Genomic DNA, 27225 nt, shown 5'->3' with positions numbered 1-27225 from the left:
TCTAAACAATTATGTCATATTAATTATTCCTTTACATACCTGCTTACTCCTTATTTCTATTGCAGTTAGACTGTGCAGGCCCTAATCATCAAAACGTAGATTACCTCAGCAGCTAGTACTGAATTTATTCCACATCTACACCTTTTTAAATACTGTTGCAAGATTTTACATTTTGTATCTAGTCTCTCTACTTCAAGAAAAATGGCACCGATTGTATTTCTTTTATATACCCTACGTATTATATGGGCCTCCGTGGTGGCTCAGCGGTGAAGAGTCTGCCTGCAGTGCAGGAGACGCAGGTTCAATCCCTGGGGCGGGACGATGCCCTGGAGAAGGGAATGGCATCCCACTCCAGTGTTCTTGCCTGGAGAATCTCACGGACAGAGGAGCCTGGCGGGCTGTAGTCCACAGGGTCGCAGAGAGTCAGACACGACTCAGCAGCAACAGCAACATGTTATATAATAGGAGGGACTTAAAACATTAAATACATACTTACCACTTGAATCATTTGTGTTCTACTGACACTTGAAAATCTTCTGCTTTTACTTTAATTTTATGATGATAAATATATTTTAAGACTTTATTTTCACATAATGATTGGTGGAGATCTAAAGTGTCTTCGTCACCTAATTAATCAGTGTCTTAATGCAGTAGTTGTCATTTCTTTTTCTGTTTTATTGAAGTATAGTTGATATACAGTGTTTTGTGTTAATTTCTGCTGTACAGGAAAGTGATTCAGTTCTATGTGTATGTTCTTTATCATATTCTTTTCCATTACGGTTTACTGTAGGATATTGAATATAGTTCCCTGTGTTACACAGTAGGATCTTGCTGTTTATCCATTCTCTATACATTCGTCTGCGACTGTTACTCCCAAATTCCCAGTCCTTCCCTTCCTACCTCCTCCCACTCAGCAACTACCAGTCTGTTCTCCATACCTATAAGTCTGCTTCTGTTTCATAAATATGTTCATTGGTGTCATACTTTAGATTCCACATGGAGATGATACCACATGAAATTTGTCTGTCTATTTCTGACTTATTTCCCTTAGTATCATAATCTCCAGGTCCATCCATGTTGCTGCAAATGGCATTATTTCATTTTTTAAATTGCTGAGTAATATTCTATTGTGTGTGTGTGTGTATATATATATATACACACCCCACATGTTTTTGTCTATTCACCTGTCTGTGGAGAGTTAGGTTGCTCCCATGTCTTGGCTATTGTAAACAGTGCTGCTTTGAACATAGAGGTGCATGTATCTTTTCAAATTATAGTTTTGTCTGGGTATATGCCCAGGAGTAAGATTGCTGGATCATACGATAACTCTTTAGTTTTTTCGAGGAACCTCCATGCTATTTTCAATAGTGGTTGCACCGCTTTAGATTCCCAACAACAGTGTGAGAGAATTCTCTTTTCTCCACACACTCTCCACTTTTATTATTTGTAGACTTTTTAATGACATCCGATTCTGACTGGTGTGAGGTGGTACCTTGTTTTAGTTTTGATTTGCATTTCTCTAATAATTAGTAATGTTGAGCCTCTTTTAGTGTGCCTGTTGGTCAGCTGTACTTCTTTGGAGAAATGTCTATTTAGGTTTTCTGCCCATGTTTTGATTGGGTTACTTGATTTTTTTTTGTTGTTATTGAGTTATATGAGCTGTTTGTACATTTTGGAAATTATGCCCTTGTCAGTTGTATCATTTGCAAATATTTTATCCCAATCCATAGCTTGCATAGTTGTAATTTCTTGCATTCTTAGTGTATTTAATTCAGAGTAAAATAGTTCCCTTTTAAATGAACTAAATTTTCCAAAAAGCTTTCTTTGTTATTGCTACCCCACTCATGTAACAGCCACCTAAAGGAAACATTGATTAATCGGGACCGTGAGATAAGCAGCCTCCGGCGCCAGCTTGATGCGGCTCACAAAGAACTTGATGAAGTAGGAAGATCTAAAGAAATGTCTTTTAAGGAAAACAGAAGATTACAGGATGATCTGGCTACAATGGCAAGAGAAAACCAGGTGTGAGCACAGTGCATAAACTTTGACAGTTTCATAATGCACAGTCTTACAATATATTCAATGTTTGCTAAATTTTAAAGCTCTAAATACTATGTCTTCTAAATTTTAATTATATAAATATGAGCAATGAAAGAAATAACTCTTTAGGGAGAATATTGTTTATAAAGGTATTTTAAAATGTGGCTTAGAATACTGCTGTATATTGTAGCAGTAATAAACCATCAGACACCATTGTAGGCTTTGTTGCGAGGAATCCTGAAGCTGGGGGCATGGTGTTCTCTCTGGCAGAAACCGTTGTCAGTCTGTTGCACGAGGACCTCAGTATCACTCCCAAGGCAAGGTTGCTGTGTTTTAAAGGCCCATGATAGATTTTAATTATTTGTACTTACTTCCAGTGGCTTAGAGATTACCTACCTATAAGCTAATTAATGAATATTTTAGAATGGCAAATACTGAAAGATATTGGCTTTGTTTGTACTAGTTTTTAAAGGATCATACCAAGAAAACCAGTGATTTTCTTGTTTTAAATATTTTACATTTTTAAAATCACTCATTATAGAGCACATTGCTGATATATAAATTTTTAAAAATATTAATCCCTGAGCATAGTTAGCCCTTAGTTTAAGTACCAGATATGTGGTCAGTTATATTGTGGGAGATGTATGGTAATAATTGGTTAAAAAGTCAAGATCAGTCAAAAACACATGTGAAAATAATACTTAGGAACAGTTTTCCTTTTTTCCTACTCTCTCTTAGTCCCCAAATTCAGAAAGAGCTGCTTAAACATAAGTAGAACTCATTAGGTGCTACATTCATTTTATACCTGTCTTCAATTTCGTGATTTGTAGCAAATTTCATTGGAATTAGAATCAGCGGTGCAAGAAAAAGAAGAAATGAAGAGCAGAGTTCATAATTACATAACCGAAGTGTCACGATGGGAGAGCTTAATGGCTGCCAAGGTGAGGGAACATTGCTTAGGGTAAAGTTAAGACTGACTTTGTTTTAACTTTTTCATGTTTCTTTGTTCTGTCTCCTCTATTAGATATTAACATATGAAAGTGGAGATCTTGCCTGTTGTCCTTGTGTATTTTCTTACATGTCCTATTTAGTATAGTATCTGCACAGATAGCTTATGCTTCCTAAATTAAAGCAAAATCCCAATGTGTTGTATGTTTATTACGTGGGTTTTCAGTGAGTGACCATTACTAATTTAGAAACAATTTAACTGTGATTAAACCAGGAAAAAGAAAATCAAGATTTGTTAGATAGATTTCAGATGCTTCATAACCGCGCTGAAGACTGGGAAGTCAAAGCCCATCAAGCTGAGGGAGAAAGCAGCTCAGTTCGACTGGAACTTCTTTCCATAGACACAGAGAGGAGACACCTTCGAGAGAGAGTGGAGCTGCTGGAAAAGGAAATCCAGGAGGTAATGTGTTCAGTTTTCTTGTGCAGACATAATTTAGTAAAACAGAAAACATTCAAAGGCACTTTATCAAAATGAGGTTTAAACGTTGATAAAATCAAATTGAACGGTAATCTTTTGTCATTAATTCTTAGAGTATTGGAGTAGGGTGTCATTGCCTTCTCCTATAATTTGCTTAGGAGAGCTCCATTACTTTTCTATTGCAGTAAAATACACATAACATCAAATCTACCATTTTAATGGTACCACCGTCCTTCTAGAAAGTGTTCATCTTCTCCACGTAAAACTCTGTACCCATTGAATACTGACTTCCCACTCACTTCCCCCAGCCACTGACAACCACCATTCTACTTTCCTGTGACTTTGCCTATTTCATTTAGCGCTAAGGTTCACTTAAATCTCAAGGTTCACCCATGTTGTGGCATGTGTCAGAATTTCATTTATTTTTAAGGCTGAATAATATCCCATTTTTTGTATATACCACATTTTGTTTATCCATTCATTTGTCAATGAACATTTGGTTTATTTCCATCTTTGGCTATTGAGAATAATGCTGCTATGAACATGGGCATACAGTATCTATTCAGGTCTTTGGTTCCTGTTCTTTAAGATACACCTGGACATTGAATTACTAGGTCATATTATGATTTTTTGTTTGATTTTTTGTGTAACCGCCATACAGGTTTTCACAGGGTCTGTACCATTTTACATCTCTACCTGCAATGTTAGGATTCTGGTTTCTCCACATCTCTACCAATGCTTGTTATTTTCTCTCTGTGTGTCTGTGTGTGGTTTGTTTGTTTTTAATAATAGCCTTCCCAATGGGAGTGAAGTAGTATTTCATTTTGGTTTTGACTTGTATTTTCTTAATGATTAATGACGTTGAGCATACTTTTTGTGCTAATTGGCCATTTGTATATTTTTTTGAAGAAATGTCTATTTAAATCCTTTGCTTATTTTTTTTAAATCAAGTTGTTTTTTGTTGTTGTTGAGTTTTAGGAGTTGTTTTTATATTCTAAATATTTCTCCTTTATTAGATATATGACTTGTGAATATTTTCTTCCATATCATGGCTTACATTGTCACTCAGTCTTATCCTTAATGCAGAGAAGTTTTAAATTTTGATGAAGTCCAATTTATTTTTTTCTTTTTGCCTGTATTTTTGGTGTCATATCTAAGAAATCATTGCTAAATCCAACATCACAAAGCTTTTTCCTTTTTTTTTTTTCTTTTTCTTCTTCTTTTTTTTTTTTTCTTTTTCTTTTTTTTTTTCCTATGAGTTTTATAGTTTCAGCTCTTATGTTGAGGTCTTTGGTCCATTTAGAGTTAATTTTTATATATGAAATAAGATAAGGTTCCAATTTTATTCTTTTGCATGTGGATTTACACCAACTTTTCCCATAAAAAGAGCCTAATAAAAATCTCTTAGTAAAATTTTGAGTTGAGTTGAAACATAGGAATCCTTAGTAAGTTAGATTGATGTAGAACTGATGGTTGTTGGTTCTCCTTTCATTTTGTTGGTGGAGTATTGTAATTGGTCTTCATTTTTTAGAAGAAAATATTGATTACTCATAGTCTGTAGAATTATGCACCCCCCACCACCCCAAACACCAAATATATTTAGGTCCTAGCTCTGAAACCTGTGAATGTGACTTGTGTTTGGAAATGGTGTCTGTGCAGATATAATCAAGTTACAATGAGGTCCTGCTGGGTAGGGTGGACCCTCGTCTGGTAACTGGTGTTACTGGGCAACTCAGACACAGAAGGCCCAGGGGAGAACGCCACATGCAGACAGAGGCAGAGATTGAATGAAGTGTCTGCCAACGCGAGGGACCCACAGACTGCCAGCAGTCACCGTAGCTGGAGAGAGTCTCCCACAGAACCTCTAGAAGGAACCCATCCTGCTGACACTTAGATTTCAGACATGAGACCCCGGAACTGTGAGGGCCTGCGTTTCTGTGTTTAAGCTGGCTAGTCTGTGGTAATTGTCATGGCAGCGTTAGGGAACAAACACAGACTGTGGTGCCAGGAGGTGGGGTGCTGCTCTAACAAACTCCTGAGAAGGGCCTTTGGAATTGGGTAATGGACACATTCTGGAAGGGTTTTGAGTGCCTGATAGAAAAGCCTTGATTACCTTGAAAAGATTGTTCATAAAAAGGTAGACATTAAAGGTGAGGACTCAGAAAAAACAGGAAAGCTATAGATATAACTTCTATTATTAACAAAATATGTAAATCATTATGAATGGAAATTGTCCAGAAATAAGAATGTTTCTTCCACTATGGTCTCAGATGCAGTTGAGGAAGATTTTTGGATGCTGGAGGAAAGGAGATTCTGAGAAAATGGCAGAGGACTTGGCTGAAGTACTGTCTGCTCTTAGGAAAGTAGAACTTAAAAGTGATGAACTTGGATATTTAGTTGAGGAAATTTCCAAGCAAAGTATGAAAGGTGCAGCCTGATTTTTCCTGCTGTTTATAGTAAGATATGAAGGAAAGAGACAAATTGAGGAAGGAATTGCTAAGCAAGAGAGGAGCCAGGACTCAATGATTTGGAAAAGTTCTAGCCTGTACAGATAGGGTGTTCTGGAGGCAGGGCTGAGACTGTGGCTAGACAACCTCTTGGTGAAGCAATTAGGTGAGTGACACATAGATCCATCCAGTCACCTCGGCAGAAACACTGCCAGCTTGGGCTGAAAGGGACAGAAATAGGATGATTGAAAGGAAGGCTGAACTTCTTGGATCTTACAAGGAGAAAACAGGTCAGTAGAGTTCCAGAGAATAGCCAGGAGAGATAAGAAACCTTCCTCAGCAATCAGTGCAAAGAAATAGAGGAAAACAATAGAAAGACTAGAGATCTCTTCAAGAAAATTAGAGATACCAAGGGAACATTTCACGCAAAGATGGGCTCAATAAAGAACAGAGATGGTATGGACCTAACCGAAGCAGAAGATATTAAGAAGAGGTGGCAAGAATACACAGAAGAACTGTACAAAAAAGATCTTCATGACCCAGATAATCACATGGTGTGATCACTCACCTAAAGCCAGACATCCTGGAATGTGAAGTCAAGTGGGCCTTACGAAGTATCACTATAAACAAAGCTAGTGGATGTGATGGAATTTCAGTTGAGCTATTTCAAATCCTAAAAGATGATGCTATGAAAGTGCTGCACTCAGTATGCCAGCAAATTTGGAAAACTCAGCAGTGGCCACGGGACTGGAAAAGGTCAGTTTTCATTCCAATCCCTAAGAAAGGCAATGCTAAAGTATGCTCAAACTAGTGCACAGTTGTACTCATCTCACATGCTCCAAGCCAGGCTCCAACAATACGTGAACCATGAACTTCCAGATGTTCAAGCTGGATTTCGAAAAGGCAGAGGAACCAGAGATCAAATTGCCAACATCTGCTGGATCATCGAAAAAGCAAGAGAGTTCCAGAAAAACATGTATTTCTGCTTTATTGACTATGCCAAAGCCTTTGACTGTGTGGATCACAATAAACTGTGAAAAATTCTTCAAGAGATGGGAATACCAGACCACCTGACCCGCCTCTTGAGAAACCTGTATGCAGGTCAGGAAGCAACAGTTAGAACTGGACATGGAACAACAGACTGGTTCCAAATAGGAAAAGGAGTATTTCAAAGCTATATATTGTCACTGTGCTTATTTAACTTATATGCAGAGTATGTCATGAGAAACGCTGGGCTGGAGGAAGCACAAGCTGGAATCAAGATTGCTGGGAGGACTATCAATAACCTCGGATATGAAGAGGGCACCACCCTTATGGCAGGAAGGGTAGAAGAACCAAGAGCCTCTTGATGAAAGTGAAAGAGGAGAGTGAAAAAGTTGGCTTAAAACTCAACAATCAGAACACTAAGATCATGGCATCTGGTCCCATCACTTCATGGCAAGTAGATGGGAAAACAATGGAAACAGTGGCTGACTTTATTTTTCTGGGCTCCAAAATCACTACAGATGGTGACTGCAGCCAGGAAATTAAAAGACGCTTACTCCTCGGAAGGAAAGTTATGACCAACCTAGACAGCATATTTAAAAGCAGAGACATTACTTTGCCAACAAAGGTCTGTCTTGTCAAGGCTATGGTTTTTCCAGTGGTCATGTATGTATGTGAGAGTTGGATTCTAAAGAAAGCTGAGCGTCAAAGAATTGATGCTTTTGAACTGTGGTGTTGGAGAAGACTCTTGAGAGTCCCTTGGACTGCAAGGAGATCCAACCAGTCCATCCTAAAGGAGATCAGTCCTGAGTGTTCGTTGTAAGGACTGATGTTGAAGCTGAAATTCCAATACTTTGACCTCCTGATGCAAAGAGCTAACTCATTTGAAAAGACCCTGATCTTGGGAAAGATTGAAGGCGGGAGGAGAAGGGGTCGACAGAGGATGAGATGGTTGAATGGCATCACTGGCTCAATGGACATGAATTTGGGTGAACTCTTGGAGTTGATGATGGACATGGAGGCCTGGTGTGCTGCAGTCCATGGGGTCGCAAAGAGTTGGACACGACTGAGCAGCTGAAGTGAACTGAACTGAACTGAGTTACGAACCTATGTTCTCCTTCAGGAAGAGGGAAGAATGTCTCTGAGAGTGACTGGGAGACCAGCAGGGCTGCTCAAAAGCTGGTGGGGCTGTTGCATTGCCACCGGCCCAGAGGGCATAGGCCCAGGGGACTGGACTGCTTCCTGCTTGACTCTGTAAGGCAGCACCACTGCCATGTGGCCAAGAGGTGTGGCTGCCCTCGCGGGCCCAAAGGACAGAGCATCAAGCTAGAGATCACTCATTTTAGACTTTCAAATCTAATGAAATTTGCCCTGCTTGAGTGCAGACTTATTCTGGACCTACTTACTCCTTCGATTCCTTCTGTTTTCTCCCTTTCTGAATGAGACTATTGTATTTCTGCTCCACCATTGTATTTTAGAGGGAGGGAGGTTGTTTTCTATTGGAGAAGGAAATGGCAGCCCACTCCAGTGTTCTTGCCTGGAGAATCCCAGGGACGGCGGAGCCTGGTGGGCTGCCGTCTCTGGGGTCGCACAGAGTCGGACACGACTGAAGTGACTCAGCAGCAGCAGCAGCAGTTTGTTTTCTAGCATCACAGATCATGGAGGGGGAGGAATTTTGCCCCAGGATGGACCATTCCCAGAATCTTACCTGTTCTGATTTAGATAAGATTTTGGGCTTAAGAGTTGATGCTAGAAATGTTGGTATAGAATGAACGTATTTTGCACATGGGCAGGACTCGTGAATTTGGACAAGCCAGAGAATTGCTAGAATTATGTCCCCTCCAAATATATTAAAATCCTAACCACCAGTAGCTGTGAATGTGACATTTTTGGAAATAGGGCCTTTGCAGGTGTAGTCAATTTGAGATGAGGCCATACTGGACTAGGGCAGGCCATAACCCAATGACTGGTATTCTTATGAGACAAGAGAACTCTGGACACAGAATACGCGAGGGAGAGTGCTAATTAAAGATGAAGGCAGAGATCGGAGTGGTGTGTCTGCAAAGCAAGGAACACCGAGGATTGCCAGCAGTCATAGGAGTTTGGAGAAGGGCTTGGAATAGATGGTTCCTCAGAACCTCCAGAAGCCAATTCTGCCAACAGCTGCATTTCAGACTTGTAACCTCCAAAATTGTGTGGGAATAAATTTCTGTTGTTTTAAGCCATCCAGTAATTTGCAGCAGTTTGTTACAACAGTCCTAGGAATCTAATACACTATTTCTATGCTTTTCTCTTATGAGTATGTAACTAAAGCAATGTTTCTCAACCTCCTAATTCTCAGAAGTTATTCTTTACCTCTTTTGTTCTTTGTCATTGTTCCTATCTTATGTGGTATATGAAATTGCCTTATGTATATTTGGGGAAATTTGACTAATTCATTAATATTTGGAAAATCCAAATATTTTTCTGCAACTGTCGAAATATATTAAATCTTCACATCACTGCATTAGATTTTTAATGTTGATGATTTCAGTAAATCTTGTGTAATAATTTAATTTTCAAATGTGGAATTCTTCCTAAATTCTAGAAGTAGAGCTTTATATTTATTTTTATTACTCATTTATTTTATTACTCATTTATTGTAATAATTACTAATTTATTTATTACTCCATTTTAAATATGGATCATTCTAGGAAAAAGGGTCTTATTTCAAATTTTGCTCATTATTTCAGTGATTAAACTCATAAAATTGTATACTATTATTAGTTTAAATTTAATTATGACTTTAGGTATGTAATTTTAAAGCACATTCCATTTTTGAAACTCAAAATTTAACTCAAGGCAATTGAGGAGTGATAAGTATATATGTTATTGATCATTTCAGCTCAGTCACACAGTTGTGTCCGACTCTTTGCGACCCCATGGACTGCAGCATGCCAGGCCTCCATGTCGATCACCAACTCCTGGAGCCTACTCAAACTCATGTCCATTGAGTCGGTGATACCATCCAACCATCTCATCCTCTGTCATCCCCTTCTCCTCCCACCTTCAGTCTTTCCCAGCATCAGGGGCTTTTCAAATGAGTCAGTTCTTCGCATCAGGTGGCCAAAGTATTGGAGTTTCAGCTTCAACATCAGTCCTTCCAATGAATATTCAGGATTGATTTCCTTCAGGATGGACTGGTTGGATCTCCTTGCAGTCCAAGGGACTCAAGAGTCTTCTCCAACAGCACAGTTCAAAAGCATCAATTCTTTGGTGCTCAGCTTTCTTTATAGTCCAACTCTCACATCCATACATGACTACTGAAAAAACCATAGCTTTGACTAGACGGACCTTTGTTAGCAAAGTAATGTCTCTGCTTTTTAACATGCTGTCTAGGTTGGTCATAACTTTCTTCCAAGGAGCAAGCGTCTTTTAATTTCACGGCTGCAATCACCATCTGCAGTGAATTTGGAGCTAAAAAAAATAAAGTCTGTCACAGTTGCTATTGTTTCCCGATCTATTTGCTATGAAGTGATGGGACCAGATGCCAAGATCTTAGTTTTCTGAACGTTGAGTTTTAAGCCAACTCTTTGACTCTCCTCTTTACTTCCATCATTGTTTTAACAAAGAGAGTTTATAAAGGAAAAATTTAACTTCAGAGATCCCTAGGTTCACAATCCTAAAACAATAATTTTCATCTTTGCATCTTTTAGATATAAATGAGATAGTTACCATGATTAATGATTATGCATAATTTATTTTTTAAGCTTTATATAGGCCATCTTTAAATAGCAGAGAACTTCCTGAGTGTATCTTAAAATTGCAAAGTTTTTTAAATTGCAAAAATTGGCTCTTATAGTTTTATAAAGTGACATTGTAGCTATACAGATTCAAACCTTTAAAATTATTGGGTTACTTTAATTTTGTACTTACTTCTTTTCTATTTTCAGCACATGAATGCACATCATGCTTATGAATCTCAGATCTCATCAATGGCAAAAGCTATCTCTAGATTAGAAGAAGAGCTGAGACACCAAGAAGATGAGAAAGCAGCAGTGTTAAATGATTTGTCATCTCTTAGAGAACTTTGTATTAAGCTTGATTCAGGAAAAGATATTATGACCCAACAATTGAATTCCAAAAATCTTGAATTTGAGAGGGTGAGAACTTAAGAAGATTGTCTTGTAGCATACTATTTTATTTAGCCCTACTCTAATTGTTTTACTTTACAATTCACTACCCAATATATTTGTTCCCCTTTAGAGCAGTGACTTCTGACTACAGGAGTTTGACAACTAGATTTGACTATTAGATTCATTGCCAAGATTTCTTTGGCAAATATGATAATGAAGTTAGGTGCTATTTTGAAGCAGATGGGTACTTAGAACATGAGTCTTCTAATTATAGAATAGGAACATATCCCAGTGTATTTTCTCTGTTTAAGACTTATGTGAAGAATTGAGCAGCTTATTCCTCCCTAAGTGGAATATTTTTCCTGATAAAAATTTTACTCTAATTTGAAAGTTGAGTAAGCTGGAACTTTGCATTCCTAAACTGAAGCACTACTTTAAACAACCCAATGTGTATTCTTAAACATGAGTGTTTCTAGTTTTCACTCATTTAGTAGTAACTTTATTTTCAGAGACAGAGAAGCTTCAAAGCTGGTTTGGCTGTGTAATCAGAATATATATATTTAATAAACCAGAAGGGCCTCCTGGCTGATAAAGTGGTCATATTTTAGAGTTTTATGTTAATTACCCTTTCTTGACAAAATAATGCATAGAAAATTGTTTGAGGGTTGGGATAGGTCTTATGGTCAAAATAAATCCTAACTAAAAATAACAAAGATTATTGTGAAAATAAGATGTTTTTATTATACTTAATAAGTATTTTAGAATCTTTCATCAGTACCCAGAATAAAGCAACTGATGTGTGTATAGCTCTCCAGATAATATTTCAGAGTAACTCTAAAATTGTATCTTACTTTGTTCTTGTAGGTTGCAATGGAATTAGAAAATACAAAATCAGAGTCAGAGCTGTTAAAAAAACAACTGTCGAGTGAGAGACATACAATTAAAAACCTTGAATCATTGTTGGCGACAAATAGAGATAAAGAATTTCATTCCCATTTAACTTCCCATGAGAAGGATACAGAAATTCAGCTACTTAAAGAGAAGTTGACCCTTTCAGAAAGCAAACTGTAAGTGTCATAAATCAGCTTATGTGAGGGAAATAGTCTGTCACAAATAATTTTTCAATATGAGTAGTTTTTTGTAGACTTGTAACATAAAGAAAATGATAGAAAAATACTGGAGGAACAAGAAAAAATTGTTTTTCAATTTTTGGGGAGAGGAGGATGGGAGTTGGAACAGTGGTAACAAACCAAAATATTTTGCTTATGTAGCAGCTCCTGTTGGAAATTCAGAAGAAACATCACGTTTGGAGTTGTAATTTGTGTATGTTCACTACAGAAATGGTACCTATGAAAGTGAATGAGTGACCTTTAGAAAAATGTCTACAGTTGAGGAACAAAGAGGAAAATCAGAGAAAAGGGAGAGCATTTCAGAATGGGGAGAGTTGGCTGTGTTTCATGCTATGGATTAGGAAAAGAACTTTGAAAAGCGTGAAATTTGACCCTCATAAGTACATGGATTACTTTTTACGAGATTGATGATGGTGGCTTTTTAGGATGGAGAAGTTTGGACATATTTTTGGAAGAGGGAGTGAAACCCAGGATAGATAGTATAAGTAGAATAATTAATTAACTTTATTTATCTGCTTATTTTTGGCTGTGCTGAGTCTTCAGTCCTTTGTGCAGGCTTTCTCTAGCTGTGGCCGGCAGGGCTGCGCCTCCTTGCGGTGCCTGGGCTTACTGCAGTGGTCTCTGAGAGCGCAGGCTCGCGGTGCGCGGGCTGCATCAGTTGTAGCACGTGGGCGCTAGAGCGTTGGCTCAGTGGTTGCGGCACACAGGCTTAGTTGCTCCGTGACATGTGGGATCTTCCTGGGCCAGGGATTGAACCCATGTCTCCTGCATTGGCAGGCGGATTCGTAGCCACTGCACCACCAGAGAAGTCCCAATAATTAACTTTTAAAAGGAGTCAGAAGTATTACTCTTCCCGAGGTAGGAGTCAAGAAAGAGCCAATAAAAATACTTTACATTTCAGTGTTGCAATTCATGTCTTCTCAAATTTGCATCTCCAGCGTTGCTGGAGTGCCTAGCCCATATTAGAAGCTCAGTAAATGTTTGTTTATAAATGAGATGAAAAGAAAACTTCGTGATGGAAATCCTGACGATTATGAAGTTATTGTTGAAAAGTCTCTTTTTATCCTTATATGTCACCTCCATTTGTTTTTATTAATAACAGAAACAAAATTCCATAGTACTTGACTCTAAACAGAGTATCTATTACTTACTTACTTGATTTTTTTAAATTTATTTTTAAGAAATAGTCAAGGCCGGGAAAACACCATGCTCCGGGCTAAAATGGCACAATTACAAACAGATCTTGATGTTCTGAAAAGGCAGATTTCAACTGAAAGATATGAACGGTAAGAAAATATTTTTAACATCGGACAGTGTTTTTATTTATTCCCTATTCTACTCCAAAAAGCCTTTTATATGGCTTATAAATAGCAAACTTTTCTTGGCATTAACATGGAAGATAAATTCCTTTGGTAATTTTTTCTAAAATGGCAATACGTGTTGTATAAGATAATATCCCCATAATAAAACAGCAGAGTAGCAAGTATTGTATAAATAAATATTTGCTATAGCGTTCCTCAGGGCAAAATCAGGACATTATTTCAAAGGATATAGTTAGGGAATCAACAAAGTAGTAAGGATTCTACAAGAGCCAAAACTTTATGAGCCAACAGGAAATTCTAAATACAAATTATCATATAAGTGATGATCATAAGGGCCGTTAACAAATATATACCATATACTATGTATGTATCCTATTAACTATCTAGTATTGTGCCTATATTATTATTAGAAACTAATGTCACACAAATAGTAAATAGCAGAGCCAAGACTAAAATCTAACTGTAAATCCTGTGTTCTTAATTTTTACAGGGTAGTAATTTTCACACTCACTTGTATTTCAGTTCATTAGCTTTATTATGTTGAAAAATTTAATCTCCAAGTGTTACAAATAGAAATGAGACCTGGTTTAACAGTTAAAATCCAAATCTAATTTGTGAATCAATTTGTCAAGTTAACTTTTCTTCCATTATTCTTTTCTACCATATTAATACCATAGACATGGATTTCATTCTCAAATAGTGGTCAGATTGCTTATTTAGGTCAGCTTTCTGGGTTCTCTAATCTTACTCTTACCTATTTACATCAAAAATTTTTAAGTCATATGCAATTTAGATTATAGATGAAATTTGCTAGGAAATGAATATTTATGATTTCAAAGAGAGATGAAGCCTAAGATTGCATCTTTGAAAGCAATGTTATTTTCTTGTACTTTAGAAGATGGCATTTCTGAGCGTGCTAAACTGAATGTATATGATGATTTTCATTTGTTAATGACAGTTGAAATTCTCTTCAATTCAAGGGTCCTAAACCAAGCTCTGTATTTCCTTGGGTTAGAGACCCCCTAAATTCCTCTCCTTTTTCTTACCCATGGTCCCCAAGGAAACATCTACCCATGAATCTGTGTCTTTCCTTCTCTTTATCATCCAGCTAGACCATGCGTTCTTAAAGAGTCAATATCATTACCACAGGGGACAATATGGATTCTTGGAGGAAGAGGGAATGGCAAAAAAACCTTAGGTGTTACAATGATTTGTGGCCCTCTGAAGGGCCACAGTGCATTAACAGTGTATCTGTGTATTAAAATTTGACAGAGGGTAGGACATCTAAGGGGACATCTAAAAATAAATTTTAGGGGATTATAAGGAAAAAAAAGTTTATGAAGCACCTATCTAGGTAGAAATCCTAGATCTTGAAAAGTTCAAGTCAGAAAGTCTAATCCAGGCACTCTGAAAAGCCCACAGTAGAGGTGGCAACATAGTCACTATGCTTTGTGGGACAGACCCAGACATGGGGAAGGAAAGCATAAAAGAAAACATGATTTTACTTCTAACATTTGGGCATTTTGATACAGGAAGAAGGAGGAGTACTAGATTTATGTGCAAGAAGTGGAAGAACTAGGAGCAGTCTCTGTATTCAGAGGAGCTTTGAACAGTCTCTTAAAGTACATATTCCTTTAATTGAAATCTTTTATCCACAACTTAAAAATTATATAAAGACATATGATTTAAATTTAGTAGAAATACAGATTAATTGAATAGAAATTACATAACCTATAGCAGTAACAGAGCCTTTTATTTGTATACCACTTTTTGTTATAATCTCTTGTTTTGTCTTTACTGACAGAGAACGAGCAATTCAAGAGATGCGTCGGCATGGTCTTCGCACGCCACCCCTTAGTTCTACTATGAGGTCTCCTTTGCATTCTCCTGAACATATAAACTGATTATCAGAAAGGTATCTATATAGCACCAAGCACAAGCAAAACTACTAATAATCTCTGGTTATAAAAACTGCAAGAGTTGTTTTCTGAGTCGGTGGGGAAGAGATTGCCTAGAAAGATGGTCGAGAACTTTTGGAAGTAATGGAATGTTGTATAACATGGGTGTATACCATTATAAAGTCTCATTGAACTGAACATTTATAATCCATGCATCTTATTGTATGTATATTATACTTTAATCTAAAAATTAAAGGACAATATGAAATCTCACAGAGTAATATTTGATAAAGTCCCAGACTCAAGGTACAGATAACAGATAGTGAAAGTATAGACAAAGACAGAAAATATTATTTAATATTGAAAGCTAGGACAGATTTTTTAAAGTAAATTATAGTATACATACAGAAATAAATACAGAAAAGTGCTGTGTCATAGTATCTACAGCTGAGTGAATTTTTACAGATTGTACACACCTATGCAACCTGCACTCAGATCAAGAAACAAAATATAACCTCTCTTTTGGGCTTCCTTCTGGTCATAATTGGCTCAGACAGTAAACAACCCATGCCTGCAGTGCAGGAGACCTGGGTTCGATCCCTGGGTTGGGAAGATCCCCTGGGGAAGGGAACGGCTACCCACTCCGGTATTGTGGCCTGGAGAATTTCATGGACTATCCATGGGGTCACAGAGAGTCGGACATGACTGAGCAACTTGCACTTCACTGCTGGTTGTGATCCCTGCTCTGAAAGGAACTGTTTTGGTTATTCAAAGCATAAATGCCTTTTCTCTGTTCTGGACATTTTATAAATGAAGTATATTTCTGACTTTTTTTCCTCAACAGTACTTTTGTGAGATTCGTTTATACTGCTGTGTACTTGTAGATGGTTCAGTCTTGTATAATATTCCATTATGCGGACTTACCACAGTCCATTTACTCGTTCTGTTTTTGATGAGCATTTGATTATTTTCAGTTTGGGCTATTATAGATAGAAACATGATGAGCATTCTAGTACCTTATGTTGGTGAACAGATACCATACATTTCTTTGGGGTATACTCTTAGGCATGAAATTGTTAGGTCACACTGGACACACATACGTTCAAGCTTGAGTAGTTTTGGCAAGTCAGTTTTCCAGAGTGATTGTAAAGAGCTGGAGTATATTTGAGGAAGAGTCAAGGTGATGTGCTCATACATTGGACATGGGAATGAAGGGGTCAGATCCAGAGTTTGAAAGGTAGGTAGTCAAGTCTTACCTTGAAGAAATAGTAAAGTCAATCCTCAGTCCTTTTAAAAGTTATTTATTTTTTGGCCTCTTTCAGTAGAAGTATATAGAAAATAATTGTTTCCTTAGTGACTCAGGATCCTCATGACAACATTAGTTATGTTCTATTCTTTAGTATACTGATACCCCAGATTTATCAGTATTTGTGAGGCCTTCATTTAAATGACTTCAGATTGCTGTGCTTTTGTGTTTATTTATTTGATTAAAACATGTGTTTTCTTCTTTCATTTTGAGGACCACTTCCCAGTGCTGGCTGCAGTCACTGTGTCCTTAAAACTTCTAAGCCGCTGCATTAATTTGAATGTGATTAGATGGAGCTTCAGCTTTTCATTATAAAGCCTCTTGGCAGTTGTGTCACAAACATTTTTTTGTGCTTGAGTCACAGCTGCATTTTCGATCAAGGGTTGGTAAACTAGGGCCTAGGGGCCAAATCCACCCCACTGGCTATTCTTGTAAATTAAGCTTTATTGGACCAGAGCCATACCCAATTGTTTGCATATTGTCTTAAGATTGCTGTTCCGCAGCGGCAGAATTGAGTATTGTGACAGAGACCCTGGGGCCCAGAGATCTGAAATAATTCTTACTAACTGGCCTTCCACATCATGTAGCCTCTGGAAAACTTATCTGTACACTCATGAGATTATAAGAGTGAAAAAGCAAGTAATTCCCTAGTTTTAAGAAAAGAGGCTTCACTCCAGGGATCTCCACACTATACTTAGAACCACTGATCTAGAACATAGTGGATACCAGCAATCTCTAAAGCTGGGAAGAATTAGAAAACTTTTTTTTAGCTTATGATAAAATATAAATAACATGAACTTCGCCTTCTTAACTATTTTGTAAAGTGTGCAACTCAGTGGCAGTAAATTCACAATGTTATACAATCATCAGATAAAAAAAAAATTTTTATCACCCCCAAATAGAAACTCTTTATTGATTAAGCAGTAACTCTCCAGTCCCGTTTTCACTTCCCCTGCCCCGGATTAATCTACTTTCTATATCTAAAAATTAGCCTATTCCATATTTTCATCTAAGTGAATTTATACAGTATTTATCTTTTGCATCGGTCTTATTTCATTTAGGGTAATGTCTTCAAGGTTCATCTGTGTTGTAGCCTGTATCAGAACTTCAATCCTTTCATCCCTAAATAATATTCATTTGTGTTTATTCTACATTTTGTTTTCCATTCATCAGTTGATGGACACATAGGTTGTTTTTACCTCTTAGCTATTCTGAATAATGCTACTGTGAGCATTTGTGTACAAGAGTGTTTTAGTCTGTTTTCATATCTTTGGGAGTACCTGGATTTGCTGGGTCATAAGGTAATTCTATGTTTAACTTTTTGAATACCTGCCAAACTTTTTCCATTTTTTGTTCTAGTAGATGTAGTTCAGAAAACATCTGCAACCATTAACAAATTCCCAAAGTATCCTAGTGATGTTGTTAATTGCTAACACATTTCCATTCATATTTTCTAATGTTGTCACCAAAGCTAATTTTAAGGGGTTTCCCCATAATACACATAAATGAATAGAAATATTCATATTAAGCCATGTTTATAATTTCCTTAATTATATAATCCAGTTTTGCTTTTACTGTTTTGATTATTATGTCTAAAAAAATGCTCACTGAGAAAATATAAAAGTATAAAGAAAACCAAAATCACTTTTTTTTTTACATTTTTTTATTGAAGTAAATGTACATAAGATCAAATTTATCATTTTGACCATTTTTAAGTATACATTTCTCTGGCAGTTAGTACATTGACACTCTTGTGCAAAAATCAACTCCACCATCAATCTCCAGAACTTTTTTTATCTTTCCCAAGTGAAACTGTACTCATTAAATGACTTCCCAGTCTTCCCTTCCCCCAGCCTTTGGCAACCACTGTTACAATTTCAGTCTCTGAATGTGACTACTGTTTGTACCTTACGTATTTTTCTTTTTGTGACTGACTTATTTCATTTACTATAGTGTTTTCAAATTTAATCCAAGTTGGGAGTATGTTTTAGAATTCCCTTCCTTTTTGAGGCTGAATAGTATTCCATTCTACATATATAACACACTTTGTTTATCTGCTCATCACTTGGGCTGCTTCCGCCTTCTGGCTGTTGTGAAAATGCTGCTGTGAACCCAGATGTACATGTTTAATACTATAACTCAGAGAAAATAAGCAATTAGCGTTTTTGTATATACTTCTCTCTTATATTTGATTTGTAATAAATATGCACACATGCATAGACATACGTATATAATTCTAATAGAAATTATCTTCACAATAAGTTTTTATCAGTTTTTTGTTTTGTTCTGGGGGGAAATTCTAAGATAATTGTAAAAATATTTGACTCTCCCTAAAACATGCTATTTTAAGACTCAGGCAACATAATTTACAGTACTTGTTTGTAATTTTAAACCTAGACATCATATTAGCTCTTGTTTTGAGTGATTTTTCTCAATTATCATTCTCTGTGACCCCGTTCTTTTCACTGCGGATCATTCTTTCAGTACTCATGCTTTCGTAATTTAAGAAGAATATCTTTTAAAATAGAGAACAGTACTTCTTAACTATTAAATATAACTTGATTGTGGGCAAGTTTTTATTAGAGACTGTAATTTCAGTTAAAACATTACTGAATTTCAGTTTTTCATGAGTGTACTAATTTTATCATTTTTTTCTTACCCCATCTTTCCTCTCCCCCCTTTTTCAGAATGATGGCTTTCCGTGAGTTGGAAAGGACAAACAGTAATGAAATATTTGAATTACTTGTTCCTGAAAATCATGAACATTGACACAGATCCTACCTCTGTCAACTTTTATTTAAATCACTGAATATTTTTGTAAAAAATTTGGTTTAAAAGAGCTGTACTGTGTGTAAATTTTTATATGTATGACAGAACAGAATATATATTCATAGTGCTAACTGATGTTATATCTGTATTTTTATTATTCCTGACTTAAATTACTCCTCAAAGTGTGTTTATACTGTGAATTAATTTATTGTTCACATTATGTTTTAATAATCTTTTTCTTTGTGAGCCATAATATGTGTGTGTAAATATTCTTACAGTACTTGTTTTTAAAGTGTATTTGGTTTCTGTGTCTGTGTTTATAACCCATATTTTTAATGCATTCACAAAGGATGAATTCACAAAGCCTGCTTTGATGCTAGGCTGTCATTTTTAACTTTTTTCTTCTAAATGTAATATTAATTGTTTGCCAATTTGCTGTCTGTCATTGAGGGAATTATATTCAGGTCTATTCTTATAATAGCAGAGGTCTTGATAAAATAATGGTTATCATATATAATTTGCTATTACCAACTAGAAGAACTGTGATGGCAAAGATACATTCATATATTACATACAATATTATACTATTTTGGCTATCAGATGGACTCTTCATGTAATACAAATGCTATCAAAATTAAACTAAACGCTGTATTTAGAATTTTATAGAACAATAGAACAGAAATTTGGGATATTTTTCAGTAAATAAAATTCCTCACTGTACTAATCTAAAACTTTGAGTGCAAAAGGATATGGGGTAAATACAGTAAAACATTTTGTTAAGATTCCAATATACATTCAATAATCCTCAGTTTTCTGCTTCTAAATCTGTGTGTTGTAATTATCAGTCTTCCAGAATAGCATGTAAACACTGACCTATTGTGGCATATTAAATAGAAAGCAACTTTTTACAATCAATTTCAAAGTTGTAACTTTAAGAATTTATATATATACAGGTACTAATATAAGAACATAAGTAAAAAAGAGATTGTCATACAAAAGCGAATCGTGTTTGAACCATACACATTTGAAGAAAATCCTGTTCTTAATAGATTTCATTATGATTAAAAAAGAACTTAAAAACTAACAAAAAAATGGAAGACCAATTATTTATGATACATTTTATTTCTTCCTCTGGTTTAATAAAGTGAAGTTTGTAAATGTTTGTGTGTACCTAGGGGTGAGCAGTGCTCTTTTTATGAAATTAATATTCCTTATATGTTTGGATTATGCCCTTTGCAATAATTCAATATGTGTTGGAGAGTGATGTGGCTTTTCTGCCATCTATGTAGTTTTATATATTCCATCTCCTCTGTGTGAATTCATGTATTACACCAAACTACAATAGAAATGGGACTATTTACAATGTCATATGAAAAATTTTTAAATAAATATATGTAAATAATATTTAAATATTTGTCCCCATTTTCCCCAAAACAACAGCAAGACATATTTTATTGACTATTTTATTTTTAATGTTTTCTATAATTAAAAATGTATAGCTTGTCATAATTGTTATTTTCGTAACCATGATATTACAGTTTTTTAAGTAGTTTTATCTTAAAATACTGAATGTATTTTATAGATGTTTTTAATTTGTCTTAAAAATTTTTTAATTATGGAGCTTGACATAGATTTTCCAATAAACTTTCCAGTCAATTTATTTTCTCTTTCTTACAAATAATTTTTTATAATGATAGCAATATTCCTAATTCTAAAGTTAAGTACAATTTATTTATTCAAATCAAATTTTATCATGTTGGGATTTGGAGAAATTTCTGAACTCAGATTTGCAGGCCCTTTTTTTTAGCTGAGTTACATTTATTTCCACTTAGTTCAAAATATAAGAAATGAAGTCAAAGTTTCTGTTTAAAATCCATCTACAAAATGGTTAACATGCTTTGTGTGTATGTGTACAGTTTTCTTTTGTATATATTGTTTGTTGACTACATTAATTATCATTGAATATGCCACCTGCTACCTCACCTAATTACAACCTATCAGACATCTGATCTCATACCCCTCTCTTTTTTCATCTTAGAAAATTTTACTTCCTGGCTTATGGTCTTAACTCCATTACTTCTACCCTCGGTCTTTATGTCAATATCTTCTTGGAACAGTGGTTATTAACCAGGCTTGCATATTGGAGTTACCTGAAATTTTCTAATAAAAAACTAATTTCTGAATCTTGCATCAGCCCAAGTAAGTCAGAATCTCTGTGAGTGAGGTGTTGAGCTCCTTTTTTAAGCTTTAGTTTCTCTAGATGACTCTCATGTGTGGCCAGGATTTAAAAATGTTAATTGAGAAACTGACCCACCATATTGACTTCATGACTCATTAATGGGACTCAACCCGTAGTTTGAAAACACAGCTCTAGATCTTGTCATTACCTCCAAAACTCTCGTTAACTATTAGCATGCTACTTCGTCCTCTTCCTAGGTAACTCTGTTTATTATGTCTATCCTGACAGTTGTTGTGGATCCCTCATCCACAAGTCCATCGCTCACTTTCCTCTTTATATAGCATAGGCATTATTTTCCTTGCATATACTCTCAATTCCCTTGTCCCTGTGAACGGAAAACTCAAATCTTGTGTATATGAAATTACTTCAACTACTCTGCACCTGTACCTAAGTTGCCGAAAATGCCTGCAGAAAAAAACAATGATGCTGACTCTTTTCACTTGAAATACGGCCCTGAAAATCAAGGGCCCACAACACCCTGTAAGAATACTTAAAAACATTTTCCTGACCAATTCGCACCTTTTTTTTCCCCAACAAGTATTTCACACCTTCTCTTTGCTCAGACCTTCTATCCTCCTTCCATCTCACTCTCAGCTTGTTTCTTTTTTCACTGTGTCCATATAACTTCCTTCTCTCGTGTTATGTCCATGAACCATCTCAATCCTCTAGCTATTCCATCTAGTTGTGACCAGTGTTCATTCCTTCTACTACTCGAAAGACTCCTGCAATAAAGCCCACATTCCTAGTCATTTTTGCTCTATTGGCTTGTTCCCACTTGTATACATACCTCTCATTTTTAATCTCTCATTTTAAATCCCTTGGGAACCCTACCATTCCATTTTTTGTACTCTTTATAGCAAAAATTCCTTGAAAAGAGTCTTCTGTAATAATTCCATCCCACTTTTCCTTCTTGACCTATTCTAATCACTTTATTCCCATTGCTCCAGTCAAACCATTCTCGTCAAGGCACCAACAATCCCCATGTGCTCTTTATTTCACTATGAACTTTTTCATACCTAATATTTCCATTAGTGCTTTTTTGTTACATTTTGTTATCTGATACTACTATTTTTCTTTGAGGAAGGATTGGGCATAAATAAAGCTTTAAAATAGTGCACTTGAAGGTAAGATTGAGGATTCTTCCAGAAGGTATCAGAAAAAGAGATAAAAAATGTAAAAAGACCATTATGGAGGGTATGTACAGGAGCGCCAACATACAGGTAATAATGAGCCTTAGAAATGAAAAATAGTAGAAAGAAATGTAGAAAATAGTTAAATTATTTTACATTATTTTGAACCCCTAAGAAATAATGGAAATAAATGTCCCCAAATTAGGGACACAGTTTGAGGTCTTCAAAGAGCTCAGAGAAAGCCAAGTAGAGAAGGGAAAACCCACATTTAGATACAATACTGAAGACAGAAGAATTTTGAAAGTTTCAGAGAAAACCACAAGTCACCTAAAAAGGATTAAGATCAGATTTACATCTGTTAGGGACTGAACATATCCCCTGGGATTCGTATGTGGAAACCCTATTCCTTAATGGGATGAGAGTGGGGCGGGGGGCCTTTGGGAGGTAATTAGGTCATGAGGATAGGGCCTTCACGAATGGGATTAGTGCTCTTGTAAAAGGAACTCGGAAAAGCTCTCTTGCCTCCATGCCACATGAGGATACAATATGTCAGTCAGTAATCTATAACCAGAAAAGAGCTCTCACCAGAATCTAACCATGCTGGCACCCTTATGTTGGACTTCTTGAGAAATTTCTATTGTTTACCAATGATAAATTATTGGTAAATTATTTTAGCAATTCAAACAGACTGAGATAACATCAAACTTCTCAATAACTACCCTGGAAACAAGCAACATAGTATTTTTAGAATATATAAATAAATGAATTGTGAACCTATTATTTTTTTTTTTGAACCTTTTATGGCTAGCTAACTGCTACCATTCAAATCTGAAGGTGTAATAAAGATGTTCTTAGTCATATAAAGTCTCAGAAGGTTTGTTGAGTGAAGATCAACATTGAAAAACTTTTGGAGGAAGTAATGAATTGGAAAAGTACATACAGAATATGCTGCAAGAGATGTGAGAATTAAAGATAATCAAATAACTTGGTAAAGTCTTATTTTACTAATAAAAGGAAGAGGGATAAGAAAAGAAAATATATAAAAATGAAGGCTAAAAATTTTAGAATGTGTATAACACCAATGTTCTGGATAGGAGAGAAAGAGAAGAAAGGAACATAAGAGGCAAAATACTTGTTAGGAGAAAATTCAAATCTCAATATTTCAGAAATCAGCGAGAAAGGATAACACAAATATGTGTCTTAAGAGCAACTATCCACAAAAACAGAAATATAGACCAATGGAACAAGATAGAAAGCCCAGAAATAAACCTGTGCACCTATGGGTATCTTATTTTTAACAAAGAAGTCAAGAATATACAATGGGGCAAAGACAGCCTCTTCAACAAACGGTGCTGGGAAAACGGGATAGCTACATGGAAAAGAATGAAATTAGAATGCTTCCTAACACCATACACAAAGATAAAATGGATTAAAGACCTAAATGTAAGACCAGAAACTATAAAACTCTTAGAGGAAAACATAGGCAGAACACTCAATGAGATAAATCAAAGACCCTCTATGACCCATCTCCTAGAGTAACGGAAATAAATACTAAAGTGAGACCTGATTAAACTTAAAAGCTTTTTCACAGCAAAGGAAACTATATGCAAGGTGAAAAGACAATCCTCAGAGTGGGAGAAAATAATAGCAAATGAAACAACTGACAAAGGATTAATTTCCAAAATACACAAGCAACTCATGCAACTTAATGCCAGAAAAACAAACAACCCAATCAAAAAGTGGGAAAAAGACCTAAACAGACATTTCTCCAAAGAAGACATACAGATGACTAACAAACACATGAAAAGATGCTGAACATCGCTCATTATTAGAGAAATGCAAATCAAAACCACAATGAGATATCACCTCACACAGGTCAGAATGGCCATCATCAAAAAGCCTACAAACAATAAATGCTAGAGACGGTGTGTAGAAAACGGAATGCTCTTGCACTGTTGGTGGGAATGTAAATTGATACAGCCACTATGGAAGACGGTTTGGAGATTCCTTAAAAAACTAGGAATAAAATCACCATATGACCCAGCAATCCCACTCCTAGGCATATGCCCTGAGGAAACCAAAACTGAAAAAAATACATGTATCCAATTGTTCATTGCAGCAGTGTTTACAATAGCTGGAACATGGAAGCAACCTAGATGTCCATCAACAGATGAATGGATAAAGAAGCTGTGGTACATCTACACAATGGAATATTACTCAGCCATAAAAAGGAAAGCATCTGAGTCAGTTCTGATGAGGTGGATGAGCCTAGAACCTCTTACACAGTGAAGTGAGTCAGAAAGAGAAAGATAAATATCATGTCCTAACACATATATTCAAAATCTAGAAACAGGTACTGAAGAACTTATTTACAGGGCAGCAATGGAGAAACAGACATAGAGAATAGACTTATAGACATGGGGAGAGGGGAGGAGAGGGTGAGATGAATGGGAAGAGTAACCTGGAAACTTACATGACCATATGTAAAATAGATAGCCAACGGGAATTTGCTGTATGGCTCAGGAAACTCAAACAGGGGCTCTGTATCAGCCTAGAGGGGTGGGATGGGGAGGGAGATGGGAGGGAGGTTCACAAGGGAGGGGATATGTGTATACCTATGGCTGACTCATGTTGAGGTTTGACAGAAAACAACAAAATTCTGTAAAGCAATTATCCTTCAATAAAAAAAAAAATTTTAAAAAGCAACTATCAAAATGATTAACAATACACACTTATAAAGAACTTTATTTTAACCAGACACTTTCTTAAGAGAGCTTTACATATATTAAATCATTTAATTCCCACAACCACCATATATTCCTTTTATTCTTTTTTTTTTTTTAGGCAAATATTGTATTTATTAACTATGACTGGAAGATACATTCCTGATTTATTATCTCCAAATTCAAAAAGAATTTCAAAATAACAAAATAATTCTATCCACCGTAGAATCCAGAATAGGGCTGGGCTCTGGGGACCAAATTCATTGTGCACAGGGTGGGCAGAACCCTCTGCCTCTAAACAATTTTTTGAGTTAGTTTAACTTTCAGCTCTGAGTCCTGGTCAAAGTCTTGAAATCACGGAAGGTTAGAGACTGGAATTACTCAGCCAGAGGCATGGGTTTCTGGTTCAGACATGAGGAGAGGGATTCTTGGAAGTGATCAATGAAGCCTCTGCAGCAGAAACAGAAGACAAGGGCAGAGGGCACCGGGGCTGAACCAGAGGGCCTGGCACTGGGGGGAGGGTGAGGAGCCCTCTCACCATTTCCTTGTTTTCACCCGTGTGTCTCCACTCCATAGAACAGGGGCTGCATTCAGTCAGTAACCCTGATGTAAGAACGTTCTTCTCGTAGTTTCTCATAGAATTCAAAGACAAGGCCCAGTAGGACCCTTGACTGGACCCAGGAGAGATCCCAGGATGCCGGGAGCTACGAGCTCTTGATTATTGAGGTGGTCTGGCCAATGGTCACAGCTCCTGGAAGGCACGGTCAGGTTGTCTCACAAGGACAGCCTAGGGACGGATCCGTACGATGACACTGGACCGGGGCCTGGAGACTCCACACTGCTCAGGCCACGAGTCATAGCCCTCGACACTGTGGTCAAACAACACAAAGCGGACGCCCTTCTTGATGTTGGTGAACGCATGCATGATCCGAAAGGAGAAGCTGCCTGTCCGCGGACGGAAGGGAAAACGTTTATGTAAGAAATAATGCAAGGTGGCATAGTTGGCATCTAGAAGCTTGACGACTAGCTGATACATCCGGTCACTGCCTTGTTGTTCTGTCCAGCGGCGACAGACAGAAATCCAAATCTTTCCACTATCCAGGAGTTCCCACCACAGGCCCTCCTCCTCCAGATCCAAAATTTCTCCCTTGTACCAACACCTGTAGGCAGGACTGTAGCTCGTCTCCCCAGAAGTCTTCAGCCTGACCCCCAAGTCTTCCTCTTCCTCCGAGTCATCGCGATCGCTCAGCATCATACAGTTCCAGAGGTCTTCTTTCTCCGGGGGGTTCACGGTGAGCTTGCGCCCTATGGGTCTGAGCTCGCAGAAGCGGCCCAGGATGCAGGGCCCGGGGTCGCCAGCAGGGGGCAGGCAGGTGAGGATGACGGGCCACAGGTCGGGGTGTTTCCAGGGCAGGATGCTCAGCCACAGGTCCCTGCCGTCCACCACCTCTCGCCAGCGCCGGCACACCAGGCGGCACTGCCGGAGCAGTGTGCTTGGGGGCAGGTAGCTCAGCACCTCCCGGAGCAGCTCGATGGGCAGATGGTCCGGGCCCGGAACCTCCTGTGGTTCGTGGTGCGGAGCTGGGACGCGGGGGAGCAGGCCCCAGGAGGTTGAGGCGCCCATGGTCTTCTCGCCAGGCCCCGCGGCTGCTGCCTGCATCTCAGCGAGTGTTCCTCACCAGTGGGCCTTCACCTT

General features: G+C 37.1%; 2 protein-coding genes across 4 annotated transcripts in view; one reads left to right on the top strand and one right to left on the bottom strand.

The window, feature by feature from the left end:
- The window catches only part of CEP135 (centrosomal protein 135), a 75126-nt gene extending 54605 nt beyond the window's left edge, over window positions 1–20521 (top strand). For 2 of the 3 annotated variants that reach the window (XM_043906707.1, XM_043906709.1), the window contains 8 exons: window positions 1854–2022; window positions 2871–2981; window positions 3263–3448; window positions 10830–11039; window positions 11877–12079; window positions 13324–13428; window positions 15269–15379; window positions 19356–20521. In XM_043906707.1, the coding sequence (XP_043762642.1) occupies window positions 1854–2022; window positions 2871–2981; window positions 3263–3448; window positions 10830–11039; window positions 11877–12079; window positions 13324–13428; window positions 15269–15368 (1084 nt within the window). In that variant the 3' untranslated portion in view covers window positions 15369–15379; window positions 19356–20521. The remainder of the gene's footprint in view (window positions 1–1853; window positions 2023–2870; window positions 2982–3262; window positions 3449–10829; window positions 11040–11876; window positions 12080–13323; window positions 13429–15268; window positions 15380–19355) is intronic. The other variant, XM_043906708.1, reaches the window with a different exon arrangement.
- Window positions 20522–26316: 5795 nt separating this feature from the next.
- LOC122696651 (F-box only protein 27-like) lies at window positions 26317–27189 on the bottom strand. Its single transcript, XM_043906896.1, has one exon. It carries the CDS (start codon window positions 27187–27189, stop codon window positions 26317–26319), a length of 873 nt encoding a protein of 290 aa, XP_043762831.1.
- Between the last annotated feature and the right edge of the window lie 36 nt (window positions 27190–27225).

This window comes from Cervus elaphus, chromosome 6 (genome assembly GCF_910594005.1).
Source record: "Cervus elaphus chromosome 6, mCerEla1.1, whole genome shotgun sequence".
NCBI classification, from domain to species: domain Eukaryota; kingdom Metazoa; phylum Chordata; class Mammalia; order Artiodactyla; family Cervidae; genus Cervus; species Cervus elaphus.
Note: the sequence above shows the minus strand (reverse complement) of the source record. Positions and strands in the feature narration are given on the sequence as shown.

Coding starts and splice junctions, on each gene's coding strand:
- LOC122696651 (XM_043906896.1), bottom strand. CDS start 27,189: ATGCAGGCAGCAGCCGCGGGGCCTGGCGAGAAGACCATGGGCGCCTCA.